Here is a 20444-nt window from a genome sequence, read left to right as displayed (position 1 = left end):
CCTGAAGATTCCATTGGACCATTACTTGGATTTACCAAACGTGTTCTTGAACCTAACACAACTCATAAATCTGATTTACCAGTCAAAATATTAAAAATCAACTCTCTGAGAGTCGAGTACAATATAACTACTGGATCATATATCAATGGTGAGAAGAATCATACAATCCATGAATTTTTCCCGAGGGTTCCAGCAGGATATAAAATAGTGGAAGTGCCAACAAACATCATTTACCTACCAGTCGCTGTACGAGCAATACACAACGTGAGACTCCGCATTGTTGATCAAGACGGGAGAATAGCAAATTTCCGTGGTGAGACTATAACGATAAGACTGCATATAAAAAGTCTGTAATGGGTATCGTTTATGAGACAAAGACTGGTAATGGGTATAAAAGGATTGCAGCATGCCCAAAGATCATCAGTCATCATCAAGCTCTGAAAGTGTTAACACGTCAGAACGCAGACTTCCTAAAAAGTCTAGGACTAGAATTACGTGGAAAATTCATAAGATAAAAATAAGTTTTTGTTGTCTAGCTTGCGTAATACCATAGCGGAAATCTTAGATATAAAAAAATCGATTATTTTTGATGAGTCTATTGCACACTGTGAAGCTCATTCACACCTACTATACGCATCATCAACGTTCAACAACAGTGATGAAATCAGGATTGCTGTTCAGCATCAAGATCTGTGCTTGCTCCCAAGCAAGAGCACATTACATTTTTATGGAAGAATGAGGAAAGCTGATGGTACTGCTGTAAGTGCTACTACGAAGATGGTCAACATGGCTGTTTGTCATATGTTTGAAGAGATACGTTATGAGCTCAATGGTGTAGAAATCGACAGATGTAAGAATGTGGGTATCACCAGTGTTATGAAAGGATACGCTTCTCTGAGTCCGGGACAACAAAATATTCTGGAAAATGCTGGTTGGATTGTTAATGAAGATGACAACAAGCTGACTGATAATAGCGGTTACTTTGATGTCTCAGTACCGCTGAGTTTCATTCTTGGATTTGCTGAAGATTATCAACGAATTATCGTGAATGCCAAGCATGAATTGATACTGATCAGATCAAACACTGATCAAAATGCTTACGTTGTTACCGCTGCAGCACCTGACAATGTTACAATTACAATCCAAAAAATTGAGTGGATTGTACCGTATATAACAATGTCTGACAAGCAAAAAATCGAGGTGTTGAATTACATAACCTCTGATCCAGCTATCCCAATCAGTTTCCGGACTTGGAAATTATATGAGTATCCACTGCTACCAGCTACCAACAAGCATATTTGGGTAATCAAAACAACCAACCAGCTTGAAAAACCTCGTTTTGTCATCCTTGGATTCCAAACAGCAAGAAAGAATCAATCGAATCAAAACGCAAGCGAGTTTGATCACTGCAGCATAAGAGACATTAAGCTGTTATTGAACTCTCAGAGTTATCCATATGGAAATTCGAACCTCAACATTGTGCATAATCAGTATGCCTTGATGTATGATATGTACACAAATTTTCAAAGTGCTTACTATGGGAAAGAAGCTGAACCGCTATTGGCTAAGAAGAATTTTCTGAATACAGCACCTCTGTATATAATTGACTGTTCCAAGCAGAACGAGTCAATCAAGTCTGGACCTGTGGATATACGCCTGGAGTTTGAATCGTCAGCACAGTTTCCAAATCAAACTGCTGCTTACTGTTTAATAATACATGATCACATCATTGAATACAATCCAATCAGCAGCACTGTAAGAAAACTTACGTAGAATGACAGTTCAGTTCAACCTCGAGCCTACCATACATCACATGTATGTGTGGGACTTTGCATCAAGACAAGCGAGGAAAGGTCCATGGGAACAAGCGGCGAGAGACAGAGAACGATTTCGTCGAAGAATACAACAAATAAATAAAATTATTGAACCTGTACTAATCAATAAACTTAATGTAATTAAAAATAGTAAATAAATAACAATGTTTTTGTAATTTAATGTTTTTTAATTACAAACCTTACTAGAATAAGTATAAAAAATTATTTAGTATAAAAGTTAAGTACACATATCAAAACACACTTCTCTGACAATTTCCGTAATTGATTTTCCAGAGTGATTGATAAGCTTGAATTTATTATAGTTGGTTCCAATGTAGTGTAGATTCAAAGCACCACATAAAATCAAAAATTTCATTTAAAATATCATGTCAGGATTGTTGAGATATTTTTGGTTGGTGGCAGCAGGGAAGAATATCGAAAAGTTGTTTTCCAAGTCAATTTCAACGTTGGGTCCATGATCTGTCATAACAGTTCTAATCCCAGTTAGTTTGTAAGTTTTTCCAACCTCAAGTTCCATTATCCTCTTGAACATCAGTGAGCTTGGGGTTTTGTCTTGAGTATTGACACGCTTGAACGTTGTCGATCTAATAAGTTCATACATGGTGTCAGTAACATGATATTTACGGTGAGGTGCCATGATTGAGATTTCGTCAGCAGATTCCAGGTAGCGAATTCCAGCATCAAGTAGCAGAGTCCAGGTAGCAGAGTTCAGACAGCAGATTTCAAAAGCTAGATATTTTCTGACACAACACTATGGTACTTCACTGTACTTCACTGTAAATTCGTACTTCACACTGTATACTCGTACTTCACTGTATTGAAGTATGCCCCGCGGCGCACTGCTTTTATAGCCAGGCAATGACGTCATCTATTGCGCAGTTAGAAAATTCTAGAATAGTATGAGTCATAATCTAAAAATAGAAATTATGAGTCATAGTCTAAAAATAGAAACTGCGCAGTTATGGAATATAACCTATCAATCATAAGTTAAATGGCGGGAAACCATATACATAACCTATCTATCATAAGTTAAATGGCGGGGAAGCATAAACATAACCTAAAAATCATAAGTTAAATGGCGGGGAAAGATATAACCTGTAAAAATGAGATGATGTCATCTAGTACGCAGTTGGAAATAGAAAAAAGAAAACTGCGCAGTTACACAACCTTGAACAGGTTCAAACCTGTCCGATGACGTCATCTTCTACGCAGCAGAAATAGAACAAAGAGAACTACGTGACCTTGAACAGGCTCAAACCTCTCTGATGATGTCATCTACTACGCAGTTCAAAACTATACTGTGTAGTTTGAATAACCAATCAAATTATTAATTAATCAAGAAAAAATAATTAACCAATAAGATTATCGAGTATTAGGGGTTAAATTCTGAGATCGGATTATAAAAGGTTGAGTTGACTTTGAGAGTCATCATTCAGTCACTCTTTGTTGTCAAGAGCAGTAAAAATGGAGATCATTCTAGACGTTCAAGGATTCAGAGGAGCTGATAATCGCTTCATTGTTAAGGAGTTGGCCTCAATAACAATTCAACATGATATTGATAATATTGAAGAGTTATCATGCACACTATTTCAACCACCATATCACTGGAAGGTACTACCTGCCAGCTATCAACGTCTGAATACCTGGCTGATCCGAAATTATCATGGAATCGGTTGGAACGCTGGAACAACTTCATATTACAAGCTCAAAAAAGTTCTTAATTACTTAACTTGTAATAAAAAAATTATTAATGTCAAAGGTATCGAAAAAAAATTATGGATCCAAAATTTAATTGATTGTACCAATAAAATTGTAATCGATCTTGAAAATTTCAAATGTCCATCTTTGAAAAGCATAAAAATATGTAATAATCATTTTTGTAATTATCATGATTGTTTATCTGATTTATGCGCTTTAGATAATGTAAAAAATTTAAAAGATTGGTTTGTAAGCACCCAATAAATCTAAAATAAATGAATTATAGTTATTATTATTATATCCTATTACATTTAATTTAAAATAGAATTAATTATTGTTAGTCATTAAGTTCAAATAATTTCACAGCAGTGTTGTTGATTGTAGTACTCATCTACAGATGGCGTAAATGTATTTTATTTTGAATATTCAAATAATTTTACTGTACTGTTATTGGTTGTAATATCCTATAAACATCTGTAGATGGTGTAAATGTTTTTGATTTTTAATTATGAAAATCAGTTTTTATTTTTATTTTTATATTCATTATTTTAATTTATTAATTATGTTTAAGTTAAAAGTTGTATTTTATAAGTCATCTGAAAATAAAAAGTGAATATTAATTTTTAAAAATATATTGATAGAAGATTTTTGAATTTGATTATAGATGACACATCTGTCTTCTATTAGTTTATTGAATAATATTTTTGAAATAATAATAATAATTATTATTATTTTCTAATAATTTGTTATTAATATTTTATTTTAATTTATTTATTATTAATTTTGTTTAAGTTAAAAGTTGTATATTATTTTATAAGTCATTTGAAAATAAAAAGTGAGAATCGATTTTTCAAATATATCGATAGAAGATTTTTGGATTTGACTATAGATGATACATCTGTCTTATATTAGTTTATTAAATATGCACCTGAAGATCCGATCGTTTTTTTATGAACGAAAATAAAAAAAAAATTTTTTTTGCTTTCGAAACCGAAAATAATTTTTCGACTCCAAAAAAATACAAATAGCCCGAAAAATGATATATTGACCCCTCTAAAAAGCAAAACTACCCTCACAGCCACCCCGAAGACTTCAGAATTTTTTTCAAAACTTCTAAAAAAATCCTTGCGAGGGTCCTTGGAGGCTGCCGATTTTTTAAAGTACTCCTAGTACCCCCTCACAAGATATAAAAAATCATCAGGCTGCTAACACCCCCGGAACTACCCCTCCAGCCACCCAAAAGACTTAGAGGTTTTTTTCAAAAATTCTGAAAAAATACTTTCGAGGGTCCTTGGAGGCTGTCGATTTTTTAGAGTACTCCTAGTATCCCCCTACAAGATATAAAAAATCATCAGGAGGCTAACACCCCCGGAACTATCCCTCCAGCCACCCCGAAGACTCATAAATTAAAAAAAAATAAAAGTCTTTGGGGTGGCTGAAGGGGTAGTTCCGGGGGTGTTAGCAGCATGATGATTTTTTATATCTTGTGAGGAGATACTAGGAGGGCTCTTAAAAATCGGCAGCCTCCAAAGACCCTTGAAAGGATTTTTTCAGAATTTTAGAAAAAAACCTCTAAGACTTTGGGGTGGCTGGAGGGGTAGTTCCGGGGGTGTTAGCGTCCTGATGATTTTTTATATCTTGTGGGTGGGTACTAGGAGAACTCCAAAATATCGGCAGCCTCTAAGGACCCTCGCAAGGATTTTTTCAGAATTTTTAAAAAAAACCTCTAAGTCTTTGGGGTGGCTGGAGAGGTAGTTCCGGGGGTGTTAGCAGCCTGATGATTTTTTATATCTTGTAGGAGGGTACTAGGAGTACTCTTAAAAATCGGCAGCATCCAAGGACCCTCGCAAGGATTTTTTCTTTATTTTTTTTTAATTTATGAGTCTTTGCGGTGGCTGGAGGGATAGTTCCGGGGGTGTTAGCCTCCTGATGATTCTTTATATCTTGTGGGGGGATACTAGAAGTACTCTCGAAAATCGGCAGCCTCCAAGGACCCTTGGAAGGATTTTTTCAGAATTTTTAAAAAAAACCTCTAAGTCTTTGGGGTGGCTGGAGGGGTAGTTCCGGAGGTTTTAGCGTCCTGATGATTTTTATATCTTGTCGAGGGGGTACTAGGAGTACTCTAAAAAATCGGCAGCCTCCGAGGACCCTTGAAAGTATTTTTTCAGAATTTTTAAAAAAAACCTCTAAGTCTTTGGGGTGGCTGAAGGGGTAGTTCCGGGGGTGTTAGCAGCCTGATGATTTTCTATATCTTGTGGGGGGCTAGTAGAAGTACTCTAAAAAATCGGCAGCTTCCAAGGACCCTCGCAAGGATTTTTTCTTTATTTTTTTTTAATTTATGAGTCTTTGGGGTGGCTGGAGGGGTGGTTCTGGGGGTGTTAGCGTCCTGATGATTTTTTGTATCTTGTGGGTGGGTACTAGGAGTACTCTAAAAAATCGGCAGCCTCCAAGGACCCTTGGAAGGATTTTTTCAGAATTTTTAAAAAAAACCTCTAATTGTATGGGGTGGCTGAAGGTGTAGTTCCGGGAGTGTTAGCGTCCTGATGATTTTTTATATCTTGTCGGGAGATACTAGGAGTACTCTTAAAAATCGGCAGCCTCCAAGGAGCCTTGAAAGGATTTTTTCAGAATTTTTAAAAAAAACCTCTAAGTCTTTGGGGTGGCTGGAGGGGTAGTTCCGGAGGTGTTAGCGTCCTGATGATTCTTATATCTTGTGGGGGGGTACTGGGAGTACTCCAAAATATCGGCAGCCTCGAAGGACCCTCGAAAGGTTTTTTCAGAATTTTTAAAAAAAACCTCTAAGTCTTTGGGGTGGCTGGAGAGGTAGTTCCGGGGGTGTTAGCAGCCTGATGATCTTTTATATCTTGTGAGTGGATACTAGGAGTACTCTTAAAAATCGGCAGCTTCCAAGGACCCTTGAAATGATTTTTTCAGAATTTTTAAAAAAAACCTCCAAGTCTTTGGGGTGGCTGGAGGGGTAGTTCCGGGGGTGTTAGCGTCCTGATGATTTTTTATATTTTGTGGTTGGGTACTAGGAGTACTCCAAAATATCGGCAGCCTCTAAGGACCCTCGCAAGGATTTTTTCAGAATTTTTAAAAAAAACCTCTAAGTCTTCGGGGTGGCTGGAGAGGTAGTTCCGGGGGTGTTAGCAGCCTGATGATTTTTTATATCTTGTGAGGGGGTACTAGGAGTACTCGAAAAAATCGGCAGCATCCAAGGACCCTCGCAAGGATTTTTTCTTTATTTTTTTTTAATTTATGAGTCTTTGGGGTGGCTGGAGGGGTGGTTCTGGGGGTGTTAGCGTCCTGATGATTTTTTATATCTTGTGGGTGGGTACTAGGAGTACTCTAAAAAATCGGCAGCCTCCAAGGACCCTTGGAAGGATTTTTTCAGAATTTTTAAAAAAAACCTCTAATTGTATGGGGTGGCTGAAGGTGTAGTTCCGGGAGTGTTAGCGTCCTGATGATTTTTTATATCTTGTCGGGAGATACTAGGAGTACTCTTAAAAATCGGCAGCCTCCAAGGAGCCTTGAAAGGATTTTTTCAGAATTTTTAAAAAAAACCTCTAAGTCTTTGGGGTGGCTGGAGGGGTAGTTCCGGAGGTGTTAGCGTCCTGATGATTCTTATATCTTGTGGGGGGGTACTGGGAGTACTCCAAAATATCGGCAGCCTCGAAGGACCCTCGCAAGGATTATTTCAGAATTTTTAAAAAAAACCTCTAAGTCTTTGGGGTGGCTGGAGAGGTAGTTCCGGGGGTGTTAGCAGCCTGATGATTTTTTATATCTTGTGAGTGGATACTAGGAGTACTCTTAAAAATCGGCAGCCTCCAAGGACCCTTGAAATGATTTTTCAGAATTTTTAAAAAAAACCTCCAAGTCTTTGGGGTGGCTGGAGGGGTAGTTCCGGGGGTGTTAGCGTCGTGATGATTTTTTATATCTTGTGGTCGGGTACTAGGAGTACTCCAAAATATCGGCAGCCTCTAAGGACCCTCGCAAGGATTTTTTCAGAATTTTTAAAAAAAACCTCTAAGTCTTTGGGGTGGCTGGAGAGGTAGTTCCGGGGGTGTTAGCAGCCTGATGATTTTTTATATCTTGTGGGGGGGTACTAGGAGTACTCTTAAAAATCGGCAGCATCCAAGGACCCTCGCAAGGATTTTTTCTTTATTTTTTTTTAATTTATGAGTCTTTGGGGTGGCTGGAGGGGTAGTTCCAGGGGTGTTAGCCTCCTGATGATTTTTTATATCTTGTGGTTGGGTACTAGGAGTACTCCAAAATATCGGCAGCCTCTAAGGACCCTCGCAAGTATTTTTTCAGAATTTTTAAAAAAAACCTCTAAGTCTTTGGCGTGGTTGGAGGGGTGGTTTCGGGGGTGTAAGCAGCCTGATGATTTTTTATATTTCGTGGGGGGGTACTAGGAGTACTCTTAAAAATCGGCAGCATCCAAGGACCCTCGCAAGGATTTTTTCTTTATTTTTTTTTAATTTATGAGTCTTTGGGGTGGCTGGAGGGGTAGTTCCAGGGGTGTTAGCCTCCTGATGATTTTTTATATTTTGTGGGGGGATACTAGGAGTACTCTCAAAACTCGGCAGCCTCCAAGGACCCTTGAAAGGATTTTTTCAGAATATTTAAAAAAAACCTCTAATTCTATGGGGTGGCTGAAGGGGTAGTTCCGGGGGTGTTAGCGTCCTGATGATTTTTTATATCTTGTCGGGAGATACTAGGAGTACTCTTAAAAATCGGCAGCCTCCAAGGAGCCTTGAAAGGATTTTTTCAGAATTTTTAAAAAAAACCTCTAAGTCTTTGGGGTGGCTGGAGGGGTAGTTCCGGAGGTGTAAGCGTCCTGATGATTCTTATATCTTGTCGGGGGGGTACTAGGAGTACTCTCAAAAATCGGCAGCCTCCAAGGACCCTTGAAAGGATTTTTTCAGAATATTTAAAAAAAACCTCTAAGTCTTTGGGGTGGCTGAAGGGGTAGTTCCGGGGGTGTTAGCAGCCTGATGATTTTTTATATCTTGTGGGGGGGTACTTGAAGTACTCTAAAAAATCGGCAGCCTCCAAGGACCCTTGAAAGGATTTTTTCAGAATTTTTAAAAAAAACCTCTAAGTCTTTGGGGTGGCTGAAGGGGTAGTTCCGGGGGTGTTAGCAGCCTGATGATTTTTTATATCTTGTCGGGAGATACTAGGAGTACTCTTAAAAATCGGCAGCCTCTAAGGACCCTCGCAAGTATTTTTTCAGAATTTTTAAAAAAAACCTCTAAGTCTTTGGGGTGGCTGGAGGGGTAGTTCCGGGGGTGTTAGCGTCCTGATGATTTTTTATATCTTGTCGGAAGATACTAGGAGTACTCTTAAAAATCGGCAGCCTCCAAGGAGCCTTGAAATGATTTTTTTAGAATTTTTAAAGAAAACCTCTAGGTCTTTGGGGTGGCTGGAGAGGTAGTTCCGGGGGTTTTAGCAGCCTGATGATTTTTCATATTGTTGCGTAATTATCAAGTATTCGCGCCAGAACACTTGGTAACTTCGCAATCTACTACACCAGAGGTGCTGCTACGGACGCGCCCTCTGATTCTCGGGATTCAGCTACGCGCCAATCCTTTTTTATTATTAGCCTCCACGTGCTCCAGCTCAATGATCCGATTGTGAAATCAATTAAGCTCAATCCACGCTCTGATTCAAGTCACAAGGCCAATCATCGACAATTATTCAGTTTGGCAACTCAGGTATTCATTAGAGTATTTATTGATCGAATTTATATTACATTATAATCCGGTTGACATCATGCATACGCTAACCTCGTGCTGGCTTCTCCATGCCGAGTGTTATTTTCCACCTTTAGAAATCCATCTACATTTTGCATTCATACAATAATTAATAGTTATACTCTGCAATCACAAGGAATTAAATAATATTCATTAACATTCCATTGATCTAATGACTCATCAATTTAACAATCGATAATTAGTTAGTCATCCCTGGCTAAGGTGATATCATCACCAGCCCAGCCAGGTATGCCCATAATCTCTAATTACTTTCAATTATCATACTTGTGATTGCAAAGTAGTCAGTTCACGTTCAGACTTCACTCTGTTCATAACTCGGTTCATCACTCGGTTCATCACTCGGTTCATAACTCGGCTCATCGTTCGGTTCATTTATCGTTCAACAGTATTGTCGCGTCATCAAATAATACTGTGATATTACTGAATTAATTAGAATCAAGTGATCTAAACAATTATTAATAATAATCTACATTTGTGTATTAATAAACTCGATATCATCGCTCGTACCAATTATTGTCGCGTCATTAATAATTTTATTGTGATAAAATAATAACTCAACAAATTCATTAAAATTAATTTACTCTGAGCTCGTCATCTGAATCTTGTTACAATTGATTTATTCACGCTCTTACTAATTTTATTAATATTTGTGTATGGTGCCAACATATTGATAACTCATTTGCAAATTATAATTACACTATTTTATATGCTTTACTAATAACTATTCATATTAATTAATTACATATTTAAAATAAATCACAAAGTTAATTCCACACTAGTTAATAAGAATCAAACGTGTTCAATAAGTTATCTGTGATATTTTATAGAATAAATGATAAAACCACGAATGAGTGTCTAACTTCTTTCAACACCCAGATCCGGCATAAATAAATAATTAATGATAAAATAAAATTTACACATATCTTGTGGGGGGGTACTAGGAGTACTCTAAAAAATCGGCAGCTTCCAAGGACCCTCGCAAGGATTTTTTCTTTATTTTTTTTTAATTTATGAGTCTTTGGGGTGGCTGGAGGGGTAGTTCCATGGGTGTTAGCGTCCTGATGATTTTTTATATCTTGTGGGTGGGTACTAGCAGTACTCTAAAAAATCGGATGCCTCCAAGGACCCTCGCAAGGATTTTTTCAGAATTTTTAAAAAAAACCTCTAAGTCTTTGGGGTGGCTGAAGGGGTAGTTCCGGGGGTGTTAGCAGCATGATGATTTTTTATATCTTGAGGGTGGGTACTAGGAGTACTCCAAAATATCGGCAGCCTCTAAGGACCCTCGCAAGGATTTTTTCAGAATTTTTAAAAAAAACCTCTAAGTCTTTGGGGTGGCTGGAGGGGTGGTTCCGGGGGTGTTAGCAGCCTGATGATTTTTTATATTTTGTGGGGGGGTACTAGGAGTACTCTTAAAAATCGGCAGCATCCAAGGACCCTCGCAAGGATTTTTCCTTTATTTTTTTTTAATTTATGAGTCTTTGGGGTGGCTGGAGGGGTAGTTCCGTGGGTGTTAGCCTCCTGATGATTTTTTATATCTTGTGGGGGGATACTAGGAGTACTCTCAAAAATCGGCAGCCTCCAAGGACCCTTGAAAGGATTTTTTCAGAATATTTAAAAAAAACCTCTAATTCTATGGGGTGGCTGAAGGGGTAGTTCCGGGGGTGTTAGCGTCCTGATGATTTTTTATATCTTGTCGGAAGATACTAGGAGTACTCTTAAAAATCGGCAGCCTCCAAGGACCCTTGAAAAGATTTTTTCAGAATTTTTAAAAAAAACCTCTAAGTCTTTGGGGTGGCTGGAGGGGTAGTTCCGGAGGTGTTAGCGTCCTGATGATTTTTATATCTTGTCGAGGGGGTACTAGAAGTACTCTAAAAAATCGGCAGCCTCCGAGGACCCTTGAAAGTATTTTTTCAGAATTTTTGAAAAAAACCTCTAAGTCTTTGGGGTGGCTGGAGGGGTAGTTCCGGAGGTGTTAGCGTCCTGATGATTTTTATATCTTGTGGGGGGGTGCTAGGAGTACTCTAAAAAATCGGCAGCCTCCAAGTACCCTTGAAAGGATTTTTTCAGAATTTAAAAAAAAAACCTCTAAGTCTTTGGGGTGGCTGAAGGGGTAGTTCCGGGGGTGTTAGCAGCCTGATGATTTTTTATATCTTGTGGGAGGGGTAGTAGAAGTACTCTAAAAAATCGGCAGCTTCCAAGGACCCTCGCAAGGATTTTTTCTTTATTTTTTTTTAATTTATGAGTCTTTGGGGTGGCTGGAGGGGTGGTTCTGGGGGTGTTAGCGTCCTGATGATTTTTTATATCTTGTGGGTGGGTACTAGGAGTACTCTAAAAAATCGGCAGCCTCCAAGGACCCTTGGAAGGATTTTTTCAGAATTTTTAAAAAAAACCTCTAATTGTATGGGGTGGCTGAAGGTGTAGTTCCGGGAGTGTTAGCGTCCTGATGATTTTTAATATCTTGTCGGGAGATACTAGGAGTACTTTCAAAAATCAGCAGCCTCCAAGGAGCCTTGAAAGGATTTTTCCAGAATTTTTAAAAAAAACCTCTAAGTCTTTGGGGTGGCTGGAGGGGTAGTTCCGGAGGTGTTAGCGTCCTGATGATTCTTACATCTTGTGGGGGGGTACTGGGAGTACTCTAAAAAATCGGCAGCCTCCAAGGACCCTTGAAAGTATTTTTTCAGAATTTTTGAAAAAAACCTCTAAGTCTTTGGGGTGGCTGGAGGGTTAGTTCCGGTGGTGTTAGCGTCCTGATGATTTTTTATATCTTGTGAGTGGATACTAGGAGTACTCTTAAAAATCGGCAGCCTCCAAGGACCCTTGAAATGATTTTTTCAGAATTTTAAAAAAAAACCTTCAAGTCTTTGGGGTGGCTGGAGGGGTAGTTCCGGGGGTGTTAGCATCCTGATGATTTTTTATATCTTGTGGTTGGGTACTAGGAGTACTCCAAAATATCGGCAGCCTCTAAGGTGTTATGTCCGAATTAATTATAATTAAATAATTATTGGTAGTGTGGGCCTTGAGGAGGCTCGGACACGTTTTTAGATAGATTTTCTCTTGTAGGCAAGCTACAAGAGTTTTATTTTTGTTGTGGATTTCGAACGCCTCCCGGTAACCAGGAGTTCCAACGGCGAATTAAAAGGGAAGTCGATATCAAATACTGAACTCACAGTTGTCCTTTATGATTTTTCCAGTTGATTCGAATTGAATTGGTCGATCGGTTGATCCTGGGTTGGATTCTCCTCTTTCTCTCGTGATGTAGATCAGTGTACTCGAAGAGGTTCAGGATCTTAATTTAGAATAAAGTGAAACAAGAAGTTCTGGTCTTTATGATTTATTCAATTATTCGTCCTATGGGCGAGACGCACTCAATGTACACTAATTCACTTATGAACTATCACTTATTTCTATGTTTTGACAGATAGAATGTTTATTAAAATTGAGTTCGTAAACAGAGTAACGACTCTGACAGACACTAAGATCCGCCGTTAATAGATAGTAGGACGAAAGGTTATAATTTTGATATCACTACGGCCACGGGGCCCTCGATTCTGCTCGAAAAGCACACTGTCGTGGTTCGTAGAAGATGAGATTAAAGGTTGAGATGAATTTAGATTTTGTATACGCGACCGAGTGCTGTATACTGCCTTATACGTAACGCGGTATAAGGACCCACACGGGTTCTACGAAGATACCTTCCTTCGTATTCTTTAATAAAAGAGTGAACATTTGATCCGTGGTGTTTGGTGGTTTTTATACACCCGGATCGTGATTTTCGGAAGGGAGTTGAATTTTGTTATTGGTCTAAAATTGCAATTTGACAGAACGTGGACAGTGTGCTCATTTCTTCATCGAGGTGTTGTCCGAGTGATTGCCGAAACTAATAAAGTGCAAGCGTTGTACTTTTCATCGAAGGGGAGAGACCCTGTTTGTTATATGAGGCAACGCCGGATATAACAGCATCCCCCCCAAAAGAAGGGGTGCCTCGGCATCTCCTCTTTTGAAGTTGCGGGTGTCTCTCCTTTGGTGGAAAGGCATCGCCTCACTTTTATTAATTGTATAATATTTATTAGTCTTATTCTAACAATAATAATTTTTATTTCGTTATTGAGTGCGTTTCTGCCCTTTACATGTGTAAATATATAGTTTTATAGTATAGGATAAATTATATATGTTTACAATTATATGATTATATATCTCTAGTTACATTATGGTTCTTATATAAAATGTGTATTGACTTGAATTCTTTCTTTTGAATTTTTGCGCTTTGTTTCGCAGAATTTCTAATTTATCGGTAGTAGTATTGTTTTTAGGTTGTTATCTTATATAGGTGGTGTTTTTGTCTTTCGCGGTATGATTTAAGTTAGTCATCTGGCGTGTAAGTTTGAATTTTATTCGCGTTCTTTTATAAATTTTGCTGAGCAAGGGTTTTAATTTTTATTCGTGGCGACTTATCAAGTGTCAATTGGGAGTGCCAGTATTCGTCAAACAGTGTACGTGTCTAGTACTGCGAGGGAAAAATTTAAAAAATGTACCCCGTTGAAAGGTGTTATGAAAATTATGGAACTTGGTTCCAGTACGTTACTGCTGTGGTTGGAGAGCGGGTAAGTAGAGTAATTTGTATAAATATATAGAATTTGGCAAGGAGAGAAAAGGGGTTTGTTTTTTTTTTTTTTATATAAAAAAAAATTTTGTTTTTAGGATTTGCGGCGGGGAGTAAAGATTTTACGTCGCTTGATTGGTCCGCTTACCCCACACGAGGCTCTGGATCTAGTCGAGGAGTGGATGGCTCTGTTTGGGCCTGCTGGGCCTGAGGTTTCGGGCGCAGCAACCTTCTTCTTTCTCCATATGCTGGAGAATCCAGATGGCGAGGAGGAGTTCATCGCTCCCAACCTTTCCGATTTAGAACGGTTGCGGGGAGCACTTATTGAATTTGTATTCAATAAGAATTTTGTTTGTTATTTTTGAAGGGTGAGTTGAATTTTCTTTATAACGTAAGGTATTTTTAAAAAAAAATTTTTTTTTGTATGTTTCTAGAGTTTCACGTTTCGCTGACCATATCCGTCGTGTGGGGATTCTCATTCTTTGGGGCCAACCGGCGAGGCATTCTGGAGGAGGGAATTTTGTTTAGTGTAAAAAAAAAATTTTTTATGAAAAGGAGTATTTAAATAAATGGGAAAAGAAAGAATTAAGGTGTTATTAGTTTTTCCTTTTCCTACTTAGATTAAGTTTTAATTTTAATTTAGTTTTAATTGTATGTTAATATTTAATTAGTATATTAAGTATGGAGGTAAGTATGTGTAGTATTTGTTGGATCGTGTATGTGGCACATAGGCGTGGTTATGAAGCGGTCGTTTGTTAGGCGGTGGGTGGTAATGAGGGTCGCTGGTTTGATTGCGGTTTTTAATTACCGGTAGTATGGTAATTGATTTGCTGTAGTTAAAACAGTTTTTTAATGATTTATAGATCTTTCGATGGTTTAGTTACCGCCAGATGACTTGCCTTGTATTAAATATACTTTTAGCACGTAGATCATTTTAACGTATGATCAGTTTAAAATTTATTTTTGAGAGGAAGAGAAGGGGAGAGAAAAAAAAGTTCTGGAACTTGAAAAAAAATTTTTTTTTTTTTTTTTTTGTAAAGGAATTGTATGTGTGTTCTCCCTTTTTCTTACTTTCTGAGGCGCTTATGTTAATATACTTATATTAGTTTATATAAAATATATTTTTAATTTGTTTATCTTTCTTTACTATGTTTTATTCGTAGTCAGTTAGTCGGATGCCGGTTTTTGGCTTCTTTGATGGTGTTGCTGGTAGGTTGTGTTGGTATCTTGTTGATGATGACGAGGTTGAGTCGGTTGTATTGGTATTTGAGAGTTCGAATGTTTCATTGAATTTTCTTTCAATTTGTTTTTGTTTCTTCTTCTTGATTTTTCGTAGGAGTTTTAGGCAATTGCAGGAACAGCCGCAATAGTAATATCCAAGGAAGAATATAAGGGATGTAATGATTGAGAGTATTGCTCCTGTGTTTGCTACGGTGATGAGTCGATGTTTTGATTCTTCTTGATGGTGAAGTCCGATTTGTGTGAGTCTATTGTTGTTTCCTTCGAGGCTATCGCCCCATGGTGAAAGCAAGGTGTTTTCAGCTATTGGTTCTTCGGCGATTTTTGTTAGTAGGTGTGGTGGTTTAGGCTCTTCGGTGAGGTTTGTCGCTAGACGCGTCAAATTTATAGTTGGGAAGGCGTAGATTCCGCTTGTTTCTCCTTCTTCTTCGGTTCCTTTTATCATGAGGTGGTTATTTGTTGAGACACAGCCGGGAGACAGCGTGAGGGTTCCGGAGCCGTGGAGTTCGTGTTCAGTCCGAGGAGTTGTGTCACAAGTTGTTATGAAAATTTCTGGTTCACAGGTAGAGTAAGCCCAGGAGTTCGCTTGTTGTAATTTGATTAGCTGTGTAGAACATTTTGGTAGTATGCGGACATCACACCGGTGCAGAGTTTCATTGTTTGGATTTAGGTAAAGTTGAAGTTCGCATTCGGTGCTATCCTTTACTGGTTGGAGCGGTATGTTGGTTTCATTGCGGGCTAGATCTGTTGAAATTATTCTACAGCCTTTTATGGTTTCTGAGTCCACTAGATAATATTGATTTTGGAAGGCGTTTATGGCTAGATATTCTTTACTTGGCCGGACTAGTAGGCTTCTCATGGTTCCTCCGATGGTTTGTGGTACTGGAATTGGTCTTATCCGGTATAATTGGAAGGTGATTTGATTAAACAGTGGAAGAGTGATTATAATCAGGAATTTATTTCCTATTCTTCCTGTGTTCACTTTGGCGACGTTGGAGAGAGTCTGGAGATTTACGTGGTCTATTGGTTGAGGGGGATTTAAGTGTGGGAAGCGAGTCATAATATCTCTGGTCGCATTTTTCAGTTGTTCAGGCGAGAGAATTCCTCCTGGGATGTTTCCTCTCTTTGCGTCTTCTATTGCTGACTCGGCTTCTTTGAGGTAGCGTATCAGTTTCGTTGTTCTTTGGAATCTTTCGTCAGCTCTTTGCATAAAGTGTATACGTAATTTTAATTTTTCGATTTCACTACCGACTTGTGTTGCGTAGCGGTTGATGGTGTCGGATAGTAATGTGACTCTTGCTTTGGTTTTATTTTGGTCAGAGATGACTTTGTTTATTTCTGATTTTATTATGTGAGTTGAGTTGTTCATTAGTGTTGTTATTTCTCTTTGATCGTTGTATAGTTTGTCGATTTCTGTGGAGATGTGTTCGTGGTCGTCGTAGTCCATGAGTTCGAAGGCTTTTCGTGCTATGAAGCCTACGAATCCAAACCAAGGCGTCCTTCGATTGCGAGTTTTTGGGATGTTTTCGACTTGTTTAAGATTTTGTTTTAGTCGATTAACTACGTCTTGTCTGTCTTTTTCTAGTTCTTTTAATATGGCTTCCTTTCCTAAGATTGCGCACTCGAAGGGAGGGAAGTAGGATAGGCAAGTTTTGCGACTTTCACGATCGTCCGGTGACGTCATCTCTTGCCAGGGGGATACGTTGATAATGGTTCCGATGTCTATGGTGGAGATGATTTTCCATTGTCGTTCTATGAGATGAATTGTATTACTCTTCTCGTATAAGACCCCTGGATTAAATGATGAAGGTTGGATTTTGAATGGTTCTGGAGGTTCCGTTGAGGCGATGGGTAGGAGCCAGAGAATTGTTGGTAATAGCAGCATTTTTTTTTTTTTTTGTTGCGGTTTTTCTGTAACAGGAGTGTATTTTTATTCGATGGCTCGTTTTAGTTTACTAGGGTGTTTAATTAAACGTTTTACGTTTGGGAGTTCTAATATTAAACACCCTTTGTCGGTGATGTCTACGATTTCGAAAGGGCCTTTATAGTACACGTCAAGTTTGTTTTTGCGAGTTTCATTTAGGTTATATACAAAGTCTCCTATTTGGAAGTCTATGGGGTGTAAGTTTTTGTTGAATCTTTCTTTGGATCTTAATTTTGACTCGACTAATGAATCGCGAGCGACGCTGCGGGTATGGCTTAGGCGGTTCATCAAGTCCACTAAGTAGTCGGGATATGTTTCGATTTTTTCGTAGTCCGGGAATTCAGTTGGGGCACGTGCCTTTTCCCGTATACTAACTCGTACGGGGTGAATTTTGTTCCAGTGTGAACCGAGGTGTTATAGTTGAACATGGCCATTGGTAGATATTCGTCCCAGTCTGAGTATGATTCAACGAAAACTCGGAGGTATTCGACGAGAGTTTGATGACTTCTCTCCAGAGATCCATTGGCTTGAGGGTAGTAGCCAGAGGTCGTTACTCTCCTTATTTTTAGAATTTCTGACATTTTTGCCAGCAGTTTGGAGGTGAATGACGTTCCTCTGTCTGATAGGATTGTCCTGGGGCATCCGTATAGGCAGATGTACTGGGTGATCAGGGCTTCTGCGACGGTTTGTGTCCTGATGTCTGGTACTGCTATGGCTGCGCAGTGTTTTGTGAAATTATCTTGTATGGTGAGAATATGTACGTTGCCTTTTGCCGTCATAGGTAGTGGTCCTACGGTGTCTATTGAGATTTTCTCGAAGGCGTCGGATGGTGTGTCAGTTATAACCATGGGTTGTTTAGTTTTTATTCGAGATAATTTCTTTTGTTGGCATGTGTCGCATCTCAGGATGTATTGATAGATTTGTTCTTTCATTCCGGGCCAATAAAATTTTTCTCTTATCCTCCAATATGTTTTGAGGACTCCTTTGTGTCCTCCGATAAGGCTTGCGTGTTTTTCTTTGATGATCTCAGGTCGCAGTTCCTCGGATGGAACGGAGATTTCACCGTCGCAGAGAGTTATCTGTACGGGGCAGTCTCGGAGTTCTTTTAATAGGTGAGGTTGTATGTTGATAGTTCCGAATCCATCTCCCTTTTGAGCCATTCTTATGGAGTGTATCTCGTATCGTTCCAAGGCGAGGCGGAAGCTTTGAAGTCCGTTTATTAGGTCTTCGGTTGATATTTTTGTTCGGTGATACTCGCCGATAAAGATAGTGAAGATCCGATATTTGCCAATTTTTGTCACCAGGACGTCTCCCTTTGTGTGGTTTGGCTTTGTTTCAGATCGTCTGTGTCGATGAATTTTAGATCTCGGAGTAGTTTCGCTGTGGGAGTGGGAAGTTCACAATCTGTAGTAAGGAAGTGAGCGATGTTATCTCGAGCGTATGTGAGTCCATCTCGGCTGGCTATTAGTTCTACTACTCTTAATTCATCAGGTCTATCTTGTGCTGGTTCTATTGGCTCAGTAAATTTTTCCATCCCCCCCTCTAGGTTTTTGTCTAGGGGTGGGTTATTGTTTGGGTCTATGTCCTCTTCGGAAGATGTTTCTGGAGGCATTAGGATGGTTGCTGTTTTTCTCTCGGGTTTGTGAGATTTTGTTGACGTGGTAGAGTCGTTGGTTGTTGGTGGATTTGTACTTTCTGGATTTTGTTGAGGCGTTAAGGTCACAGATGTTTCTAGAGAAGTCGTGTCTTCTTCTGTTAGGTTGTTCTGGAGGTAGATGTAGGTTATCCCTGTCTTTTGGTGTTTGAGGTACTGGATCTAGGAAGGAGACTCTTTTCTTTGATTTCTCGGTAGTCTCGGGCGTTGCAGTAGGAGTTGTGGCTACAGGAGATCCGAAATCTAGAAGTCGGCTGGAGCTCGCTCCAGGTGAGTCTGCGATATTCATGGTTGGTAATTCTGGACAATCTGGTTCTCATTTGAGTGATCACAGACTGGTCTGGTACGGGTCTGTAAGGCGTTGACCCCTTGATGATCGCTAGTGTCGATCACAGATCCTGTTACTGGGTCCCATTTGATCCCTTTTGCTTCAAAGTTTTCGATCATTGTGCGGACTAGTGTCGGTGTTTCCGGAGCTAGCCGGATCGTGGTTTCAGTAACATCGGATCCAGGTGTGAGGTCATCTGTGGGATTTTTATCTTTATCGATTTCAGGGCTTTCGGTTGTAGATTGGGCTAGTATTATTGTGTCGTCTGGCTCGCTGGATAGCGCTGGTACTATCTTGGTCCTCGTTAGCTTCCTCGGAGACAAATTCGTTTACGGCTATTTCAGCTTCTTCGCTGGCCTCTCCAGGGTCTTCTTGTTCGTTGAAGGTTTTCTCCATTGATCTTATTTGCTGAAAGTTTTCGATAAATCTCTTTACCTCTTTTATTACGTTAGACTTCGGTGTAGGTACTGGTCGCCACCAGTTTGGGTTTCCTTTGGGTATTGTAGGTGATAAGGGAGGACGAGAGAGGGTGTTATTTTGATCTTCTGATAATTCTTCGAATGTTCTTATGGTGTTGTGAACATTGGGTGTATTCTCTGCTGATGATTCTGTGACTTCTTCGGATGACCTCTTTGTTGTGGGGTTACGGGGTTCTCTTTCTTCTTCATCTCCGTCGTCGCCGGAGTCGAAATAGGCTGGGGGAGTTAGTTCTCTAATTGAATCTCTAGTCGGTAGGGGTGTGCTAGCTTCCCTCTTGGTTCGGGGTATGGAATACATCGTCATCTCCAGTGTTTACTTGAGTTAATCCTTGTGCGTCTTCATCATTGCTGGAGGTGGCGGGTTCTATGTAATTAATGGGATTTGTGTGAGATCCTCTGCGTAGTTCGGAGCGTAATCTTGAGGCGATTGTTTGTCGAATTTCTGGAGCGCTTTTGAGGGCTGGTCGATTTTTTGAGCCTAGAGGTCGTCCAGGTCGTCGTTTTGGAGGGTTTGTGGTGACTTTTTCAACTCCATTTGCAGGTAGCAGGATGGCTTCTGGAGTATTTGTTTGGTTATTGATTATTGAGGGTTCGTTAGGTGTTTCTTCTTTCTCTTGGGGCTCCGATTTCTCTTCTGGACGTCCTGTTGGGTTATATGAGAGTGCATCTGCGTATTGATCTCCGACGTTGGTCCGGATGGCGACTTTGAAATGAAATTCGTTGATTTTTGATCGCCATTTTCGTTGTCTGTCTGTGAGATCGCGTGTATCTCGTAGCCAGGCTACGCAGGCTCTTTTTGTTTGAACGGTGAATCTTTTACCGTATATATAAGGCCGGAACTGTTGGATGGCGTAGACTACGGCGAGGCATTCTTTTTCGTCTGTAGTGTAGCGTAGTTCTGCATCTCGTA

At 39.4% G+C, this 20444-nt stretch overlaps 2 protein-coding genes across 3 annotated transcripts; both read left to right on the top strand.

The window, feature by feature from the left end:
- Positions 1–735: 735 nt before the first annotated feature.
- LOC123273740 lies at positions 736–1773 on the top strand. The gene has a single exon (XM_044741219.1). The coding sequence runs from the start codon at positions 736–738 to the stop codon at positions 1771–1773; it is 1038 nt and encodes a 345-aa protein (XP_044597154.1).
- An 11719-nt stretch (positions 1774–13492) lies between these two features.
- Positions 13493–14479, top strand: LOC123273757. 2 transcript variants are annotated; one of them, XR_006511368.1, is made up of 3 exons: positions 13493–13911; positions 14009–14278; positions 14345–14479. XR_006511368.1 is itself a non-coding variant. In XM_044741235.1 (2 exons), the coding sequence occupies exons 1-2, from the start codon at positions 13837–13839 to the stop codon at positions 14273–14275; spliced, it is 342 nt and encodes a 113-aa protein (XP_044597170.1). In that variant the 5' UTR covers positions 13505–13836; the 3' UTR covers positions 14276–14297. The 2 variants fall into 2 exon arrangements, 1 of the variants encoding a protein (XP_044597170.1); XM_044741235.1 differs by lacking the exon at positions 14345–14479 and having other exon boundaries at positions 13505–13911; positions 14009–14297.
- The last annotated feature ends 5965 nt before the right edge of the window (positions 14480–20444 follow it).

This window comes from Cotesia glomerata, unplaced genomic scaffold (genome assembly GCF_020080835.1).
Source record: "Cotesia glomerata isolate CgM1 unplaced genomic scaffold, MPM_Cglom_v2.3 scaffold_13, whole genome shotgun sequence".
Taxonomy (NCBI): Eukaryota; Metazoa; Arthropoda; class Insecta; order Hymenoptera; family Braconidae; genus Cotesia; species Cotesia glomerata.
Note: the sequence above shows the minus strand (reverse complement) of the source record. Positions and strands in the feature narration are given on the sequence as shown.

What these genes read in the sequence shown, in the direction of transcription:
- LOC123273740 (XM_044741219.1), top strand. Translation starts at nt 736, where the DNA reads ATGAGGAAAGCTGATGGTACTGCTGTAAGTGCTACTACGAAGATGGTC.
- LOC123273757 (XM_044741235.1), top strand. Translation starts at nt 13,837, where the DNA reads ATGTACCCCGTTGAAAGGTGTTATGAAAATTATGGAACTTGGTTCCAG. An exon ending in CTGCTGTGGTTGGAGAGCGG is followed by an intron (nt 13,912 to 14,008) that starts GTAAGTAGAGTA and finishes TTTTGTTTTTAG; the next exon opens with GATTTGCGGCGGGGAGTAAA.